We start from the raw sequence: 8,559 nt of genomic DNA on the forward strand, positions 1-8,559 counted from the left end.
TGCCCTCCAGCCTGGGCGACAGAGTGAGACTCCAACTCAAAAAATAAATAAATAAATAAAAAATAAACGGAGACAGAGTTTTGCTGTGTTACCCAGGCTGGAATGCAGAGGTGCAGTCATAGCTCACTGTAACCTCGAACTCTTGTGCTCAAGTGATCCTCCTTCCTCAGCCTCCTGAGTAGCTGGGACTACAGGTATCAGTTTTTATTTTTTGTTTAGATGGGGGTCTTACCATGTTGTCCATACTGGTCTTGAACTCCTGGCCCAAGCAGTCCTGCCTCAGCCTTCTGAAGCACTGGGATTACAGGCGTGAAACACGGTGCCCAGCCTAGATTCTTAAATATTATCCAAGGCTGACCTGGAGTTCATGCCGTTTAAATACTGGTTATAACTAATTCTGAAGTAATATAAAGTATTATCTCAGTAGCCATTTCCTACAAGAGTTATTGGAATGCTGGGTTGGAGACAAGACGTTTTGTCTAGCATCTTTAGTGTGTACAACGGAAGCCAACTGATGGTATACAGTTGACCTAAGACGCGGTAAGGAACCCAGAATGACTCTTGAGTGCCTGGTAAGATTGGGCTCTGTTTTTGCAGTTTCTAGACTTTAGAAAGCAATCGTATCTCCTGTCTGGGGGTTCACAGGAGTGGACATCCTCTGACACCACATTGGTCAGTCCTGTTACCGTGCTAGATATGTTAAGGTTAGAAGCCAGCGCGTCAAGCCGGCTCACAGCTGTAAGGAGCGTTCAGCCTTCAGTGTCACTGTTCTTAAATCTAAGGGGCGACTGCTCCTGTCATGCGGCTCATTGGTGGGGAGCGCCAGGGAAGGAGCCCTCATGCCATTCAGTGTGGGCATGTGCTGGACAGACAGTGTGCCGTCCTGGAATGTGGGGTGCGGTGGGTGTGCCAGGAGCCGAATGCACTGAGGGGCAGTGGGGGTCTGGGCAGAGGGAGTCCGCTCCTTGCCGGGTGGGAGGGGTTGCCGGTGGGCCGCCAGGAGCTGACTGGCTCAGGGCATGGATCCATGAGCAGGGTCAGTCACCTGCTCGCGATGCAGCAAGCCCTGTGCCTCGGCCAGGTGGGCAGTGACTGTGCCGACCCCTCATCTTGGTCTGGAAGAAGGTGCAGAGCTGTCAAGGCTGATGGGACCGACCGTCTCGTTTCATCTTGGGGACTGAGCTCTCGAGCTGTCAGCTGAGCAGTCACCTCTGCTCATGAAGAAAGTGACTTGAATGCATCTGTTGGGTAGAAAGTGGAACTGGCAGAGCTAAGCGGCAAAGCCCTGTGGCCCTGAAGCACCCCCAAGCTCTGGTCTCCGCTGGAATGTGCGGCGCGTGGAGTTGGCTGTCAGCTGCTGAGATGGTCCCAGGGATGGAAGCATCGAGCACCCTGTGTGGGCAAACTGCGTCGACGGTGGCAGAGACCCTTTAGTCCTGGAGAGGAGATGGGCTTTGTGATCGCTTCGTGCACTGGCTCCAGAGCCTGTCGGGATTTCTCTCACAGCCGAGCAGTTTTAAGTATTGAGGCAAAATACGCAACACAGGAAGTTTTTCAGGAAAGGCCAGTAAGATGTCGCTGCTTGGAGACGACGCGGAAGATTCCTTTAGATGCCACACTGGACTCAACCTGGGTGCGCTCTGTATAGGATGCCCTTTCCGGGTTGTTGGTAGAGTGGCGAGTGTACAGTTGGGCTCACATGACGAGCCTGTCGCATTCCAAATGGCACCATGGAAGGTGACCCATGGCGCTGCTTTGCAGCTTGTGAGGGGAGGAGGGACCGGCCACACTTAAAGAGAAACAGAAGGGAAGTAAGAGTGTTCATTAAGTGACAGTACGGTTTTGTACGTGGGAAAACTTTCTGGAAGATTAAATGGTCTTCTACAATTTCTGATGCGTTTCAAAAATAAACTTGGCAGACACAGCGTGTGTGAGTGTTAATGCTGTAATTTTGAACATAATTTGCCTACAGAAATAAAACCGTTGGATAAAACCGTAGCATTCATAGTCAGCTTTGAAAAGTCAGCTTTGGAAAGTGTTTTGGTTAAAGGGATATTTTCAGTCTGTTCTTTGTGTATACTAATAGAGATTTACTTTGTGGCTGATTTCACTTTTGTGTTTTCCAGTTTTAGAAAGAGCATTTTCGCTCCATGAAGTGCATTCGATAAAGGCGATGGAGCAGGAGATTTTGCAGCTGGTGAGAAATATTGTCCCTCCGCTCTCCTTTGCCAAGCACAAAGGGCAAGATGGAAGAATCGGCGTGGTCGGAGGCTCTCAGGAGTAAGTGCGGTGATGGAGTGCCGGTATTTAAAGCCCTATTTAAAGCCCCTCTCTGGTGGCTGCCTGCCTGCCATAGGTGGTGTCTGTCCAGTTTGATCCCAGTAATCGCTTCCAAATATCTGAGTGGCCACTCGGTATTTTCCAGTGGTCAGCTGCTTGATTAAGTAGGAGAAACCCTTCAGGAGCCTGATGGAATTGTTCACTGGTGTGAGCTGAGTTAGCATTTTGCTTGTAGTGGGGAGATGAGACTGTTTTTTCCTTATTTCATATCCTTCTGTATTTACCAGACTTCACACTGTAAGCATGTCTTTTTGTTTGTTTGTTTTTGTTTTGTTTCTTGGTTCGGAGTCTCACTCATCACCCAGGCTGGAATGCAGTGGCACACTCACGGCCACCGCAGCCTCCACCTGCTGCGCTCAGGTGATCCTTCCACCTCAGCCTTCCAAGTAACTGGAACCACAGGCGTGCACCACCATGCCCCGCCAATTTTTTGATTTATTGTAGAGACGAGGTCTCGCCGTGTTGCTCAGGCCGGTCTCGAACCATGGGCTCAGGCAATCCACTCACCTCGGCCTCCCAAAGCAGGTGTGAGCCACTGTGCCCGGCTTATAAGCATGTCTTCTATAATCAGGATAAAAACACGCAGCAACCTCTTGACTTGCCTTCAAAGATATTACTGGGAGTCATTTGTGAGACTGGACAGGTCCCAGTTGTCTTCTGCTCTTACGAACTTTGCTGATGTGTTAGGCACCTACAGACTCAGAACCTGTCTGGGGCCCTCCTGCCGTCTGCCTGCATCCAGCTTCCTTTTCCATCTTGGGTTCGGCTCGCTTGGGTTGTGTGGGTGCGAAGCTCCTCCCCCCTCCACTTTCAGCTGTCATGTCGTTGGTAAGTTCCTGGATCCGAGCACACACGCACTGTAAATGCCGGGGGCGCTGCTCAAATGCCCCTTGAATGAGTGTGTGCTGCCACTGGAGGGCCCACGCCCCGGGCCCCTCGTGGGTGTTGGCAGCCTTGCTAGCTGAGCCTGGGACAGGCCTTCTTTGGATGCACTCTCTCGTTCCTGAGGCTGGCTTCCATGTGGGTGAGAGTGCGTGTTGCCTGTTCCGTCCTCTCCTTTGTGTTTATGATACTTCCTGGCGCCACCACTTTGCAGGTCACGTGGGTGCCAGCATTCGTCCCGGTTTGTCTGACTGGGGTTAGTAAACCTCTCCCTGCTTGGAATGGACAGGGGCGCGGCTGCTCATCCAGTGCCGAGGGCAGGGCTCTCCTTCCTGGCTTGAGGTGCTGTTAATGTGGAGCGCCAGGAATTCCAGAACAGCGAGCGGAGCGGCTGTGGGGGGTGGGGTGTGCGGCTGCTGGCTCGTCCCCGGCACCCCCCATCGGACTCTGGGAGAACAGGGTCTGCCCCCTCTGGGAGCCCATCCAGTCCCGACTGCTCTGAACTCATGGCCTCTGCCCTCTCTCTGGGCAGCAGCCTGTGGTCCGCTCCCTGCCTGACCCCGCTTTGAGAGCGCAGGCAGCTGAGCCAGGGAGCTTGGTGCCCCTGGAGTGGTTTGATGTCAAGGCCTCACTCTTCCCATCCTGACTCGTGTTTGCGAAACATTTACTCAGTGTCTGCTGGGTGTTGGCCTTTGCTAAGTGTGTCCTGTCTCTGTTACTGATCAATGGTGTCCATGTTTGCAATGGATGGCCTCACATTTCTTGATCAGGAGCGTCTGACTCTGAATTCCTTCTTTCTAGGTACACTGGAGCCCCGTATTTTGCAGCAATCTCAGCTCTCAAAGTGGTACGTTTACTTGAAGCGGCTTTACTGGGGCTTTTCTGGCAGAGTTGGCGTCTTTAAGTGTGATTAAAGCCAGTGCTGACTTTCATGATGGTTGCGGGTACTAAGAAATACCCTTGAGTCTGTCCTGCCATCGTGTGGGGACCCAGGCACCGGGATGGAGCCCGCTTTCCGGAGGCGCCTCCAGGTTGTGCTCCCCCAGCAGGGGCCGGGCCCTCGGCGTCCGCTGACCTTGGAGCGGGCGGTCGCTTCCCACACGTGGGACACGCCCCCGTGGCTGCTCGGCGGCGAGGCGAGCAGGACGGGCCCTTCTGGAAGCCAGAGGCGCCCGCGGGTTCGGGCTGGGTGTGGCTGTCACCCTGCTCTGAGGTGGCCCAGGATCCAGCTGGCCTCCCAGGCATGCCCTGGCCCTCTCCCGAGCCACTGGGCTGCGCCGGGCTGTCGTGGTGGTGCTCTCCTCGTGTGTGGGCAGTGCTGATGCGTGTGGGAGGGAGTGGCGCGTGCCCGGGCTCCCTGAGTCGCCTCCTGTGCTCGTTTCAGGGCGCGGATCTGTCCCACGTGTTCTGCGCGCGGGAGGCGGCGCCTGTGATCAAGGCCTACAGCCCAGAGCTGATCGTCCACCCCATTCTGTGAGTCGCTGCACGTGGGTTCTCTCCTCTGTCACTGAGCGTTTCACACTGACCCTGAGGGCGCTGGCGGAGACCTACTGGCCTGCGTGGCGGTGGGGGCTGCAGAAGGAGGAAGACCCGCAAGCCCGCCATCGCGTTGTCGGTGTAGGGGCAGGCGCTGTGGGAAGGGCCGGCGCTCCGGGGCTCAGGGCCTGGCCCCAAGCGCAGGCAGGGAGGCTGGCAGGAAACGAGGGCTTCCTGGGCAGTGACAGACCCTCCCTCGTGCAGTCCGTGTGTCTGAGCCACCGGCTGTTCTGGGCTCGACAGCGTCCGCGTGGAACGGAGCCGACAGACCCTGCCCTGCGGGGCTGCCCGGGCCAGCCTGCACGATGGGGCTTTCTGCACGGTGGGGCTGTCCCCTGGGCCAGCCAGGACTGCGGCCTCCGAACACTTGTGGTGTGGCCGAGGGGCTCCGGAGCTGGGTTTACCTGGGTGTCACTGAGTTAGATGAGTTTGTGCGAGCGCCTGCTGTGCCAGGCGGTGCCACCACAGAGACAGACAGATGGGGGTACCGCGTGTCCGACGGCGGAGGCACGGTGGAGGGAACTGGAGCCGGGAGGCGGTGAGAACGCGGGGGTCAGGTGGCAGCTGACCTTCAAGGAAACACCCCCGGGTGAGGCCCTCCCATGTCCGGGAAGAGCAGGCTGGGAGTTCGGGCAGCCGCTGCAGGGCTTGGGGTGACAGAGACTGCAGGACCGGGCTTGGGCGCACGGGCCATCACGAGGAGTCGGCCCTGGAGCTAGAGGGCAGGGCTGCTTTGTGCGCCTGTTGTTGGGCTGGGCCCGTGGGGGGGCTGGTGGCATCCGGAAAGTCTGTGGTTTGCTCAGTAGTACTGCACCGGTGAGAGTGCAGTGGTGACACTCTGGAACGTGGGTCTGTGAGCCGCTGCCCTCGGAAGGCTGGCTGGAGGGCGTGCGGGAGGGACCTTTCTGTGCTGTGTTTGCAAAGCTTCTGCAACTCGAAACTGCTTTTCCCAGAGAGTACATTTTAAAAGTGAATAAGCAAGAAACAGCCAGCCGGCCTTCCTGTCCTTGTCTCCCTTCCGCAGCGATGGCCCTGATGCTGTTCGTGAGGTGGAGAAGTGGCTGCCCCGGCTGCATGCCCTCGTGGTGGGGCCCGGCCTGGGCAGAGACGGCGTTCTCCTGGACAGCGCCAAGGTGACGTATGCCACTGGCCCCTTCGCCTCTCCTGGCAGGGCAGCTCCAGGCCGTCGAGCGGGCCTGTGTGTCTCCTCCGGGACGGCAGAGACGGCGTTTGGCTCGAGGAGCCGAGGCAGAACTGTGTCGCGGCCGTGATGGGCTGCGATTGGACAGCGCCAGAGCGGGCGGGGCGTCCCCCTCCCGGGCACCCGCTGCTCGTCCTGAGCACACAGGCAAACAGGGCGTGCATGTGGTGTGGCTGAGTGTTCCGCACGGGTGGGAAGCTGGGCCGGACTGAGGAGGGGCTGGCGGCCGGAGTCAGGCTCGGGTGCCTCCCAGTGCCCCTCGTTCTTCTGGGGACCTGGGGTCGCGCAGCCTCCAGGGGCTCTCGTGAGCCGCGCTTGGTCGCGTGCGCGGGCTCGAGGTTGCACACTGCTTACGAGAAGCTGATGCTCGCTGACCGCCCTCCTCCCCTCCGTCTGTGGAAAGCCAGTCTTCTGGGAAAGCAGCCCCTGACGCCAAAAGGGCTGGGGACCGCCGTCCTCGGGCATCGGCGTAGCCGTTCAACCTCCAACCGTCGCTCTTGGGACGCTCCCGCGGCCGCAGAAGCAGCCCAGCCCGCTGGCACTTGCTGGCGGCCGCCCGGGGCCTCCCAGGCCCTGCGGCCACTCACCCACCTGTCTCGTGGCTGCCGGTGCCGGGCCCTTCCCGCGGGTGGAACCGCACAGCACACACTGCTTGGTGCCTCGGTCTGTCCACCTGGCGAAGTGCTATGTTCATCGTCGACCCGTGCGGGTGGCAGCGGCGTCAGCACTTTACTCCTTTTCCTGTTTTAGCATCGGACATACTGCCTTTGGCGTGTCCGTCCCCCAGTCTGTTTCCCCTTTCTGGCTGTTACGAGCAATGTGCCGTGAACGTGGCTTTCAGTTGCGGGGTGGATGTGGGTTTTCACTTCTCTCGGGTGTACATATAGGCAGGTATTAATGCTCTGGGTTTTCAGATTTTATTTTCAGAATAACCTTCAATTCAATCTACATGGCTTCATTTTTCAACACTTGAAACTACTTAACATATATCTTGCTTTGATGTTCTCTGTGGCTCTTGGTCTCAAGTGTTCATATCAGGTAGAGACCATTGTACCTGCTTGTTGCAGTAGATATGCTCTTGTTACGACATACTGGTTTATAAACAACAACCAGCCAGGCACAGTGGCTCATGCCTTGCATTCCCAGCATTTTGGGAGGCCAGGGTGGCAGGACCACTTCAGTCCAGGAGTTCAGGACTAGGCTAGGCAACATAGTGCGACCTCATCTCTAAAAAAACAATACAAAACAAAAGGTTAGGCTCAGTGGCTTACACCTGTAATCCCAGCACTTTGGGAGGCAGAGGCGGAGGCAAGATTGCCTGAACCTAGGGGTTCAACATAAGCCTGGGCAACTTAGTGAGACCTCGGTCTCTACATTAAATCAAAAATTAGCTAGTTGTGGTGGCGTGTGCCTATAGTTCCAGCTACTTGGAAGGCTGAGACAGAAGGATCGCCTGAGCCCAGCAGGTTGAGACTGGGGTGGCCATGAGTGTGCCATTGCACTCTAGCCTGAGTGACAGAGTGAGACTCCAACTCAAAAAAAAAAAAGAAACAACAAAAAAGAAAACAAAAATAATACTAATAACCATATGTTGATTACATATGTGTTTGGGTATCTGTAATTTTTTTTAACAGCAAACCTTTGGAACCTTTAGTATAATCGTTCAGTGAAAAATGATTTCCTCCTTATTCTTGGCACTTGTTATTTTAAAGCATGTAAATCAAGTGATATGAAGAATACATAATGACTCATGATTTGGGGCATTCCCAAGAATTCAGATCTCTTGTCTCCAAATGCTGAAAATTAGTATCCGTTGGCAAAGGAAGTCTGCGATGGCGTGACTCTTTGGGGGCCAGCCTAGGAGCCTGCTGCTTTTGACACTTCCCATGGCCTCTCTTTCCAGAGTTCGCAATGTCCTAACTTACGAGGGGGTCTGTCAGTTCCCTGGGTCTTCCTCTCTGCTTATTTTATTCATTTGCTGTATTATTTTTAATTTATTTGTTGATGATCTGATGTTGCATTTTATTAAGGGTCTGCTTGGATTTTTTAATTCCTCTTGACGAAATGTCTAGGCCGAGTGTGGTGGTTCACTGCTATAGTCCAGCACTTTGGGAGGCCGAGGTGAGAGGACTGCTTGAGCCTATGGGTTTGAGACCAGCCTGGGCAACTTGGCGAGACCTCATCTCTACAATAAATCAAAAAGTAAGCTGAGCGTGGTAGCGTGCGCCAGTAGTTCTAGCTACTTGGAAGGCTGAGGCAGAAGGATCTCCTGAGCCGAGGCTGCCGTGGCCGTGAGTGTGCCACTGCCCTCCAGCCTGGGCAACAAAGTGAGACTCCAACTCAGAAAAGAAAAGAAAAAGGGCCAGTTTCATGCAACTTATAATGAGCACATATTTACTGGCTCACAGTTCTGGGTGCTGGGAAGTCCAAGATCAAGGTGTCAGCATCTTCTGGGTGCTGGGAAGTCCAAGATCAAGGTGCCAGGGCCTTGAGGCATCAGCATGTGAGGAAAGGGCAAGAGAGAGCCCTAAATGCCCTTTTAAAGTTTTTTTTTTTTTTGAGTTGGAGTCTCACTCTGTTGCCCAGACTGGAGTGCAGTG

General features: G+C 55.2%; 1 protein-coding gene across 1 annotated transcript in view; it reads left to right on the forward strand.

The window, feature by feature from the left end:
• Positions 1-2,126: 2,126 nt before the first annotated feature.
• The window catches only part of NAXD (NAD(P)HX dehydratase), an 11,994-nt gene continuing 5,561 nt past the window's right edge, over positions 2,127-8,559 (forward strand). The window contains exons 1-3 of the mRNA XM_021709027.1: positions 2,127-2,280; positions 4,024-4,069; positions 5,783-5,891. Coding sequence (XP_021564702.1) covers positions 2,247-2,280; positions 4,024-4,069; positions 5,783-5,891 — 189 coding nt within the window. The 5' untranslated portion in view covers positions 2,127-2,246. The remainder of the gene's footprint in view (positions 2,281-4,023; positions 4,070-5,782; positions 5,892-8,559) is intronic.

Source organism: Carlito syrichta, unplaced genomic scaffold (assembly GCF_000164805.1).
Source record: "Carlito syrichta isolate Samal-C Ts95f unplaced genomic scaffold, Tarsius_syrichta-2.0.1 Scaffold154289, whole genome shotgun sequence".
In the NCBI taxonomy this organism is placed as follows: domain Eukaryota; kingdom Metazoa; phylum Chordata; class Mammalia; order Primates; family Tarsiidae; genus Carlito; species Carlito syrichta.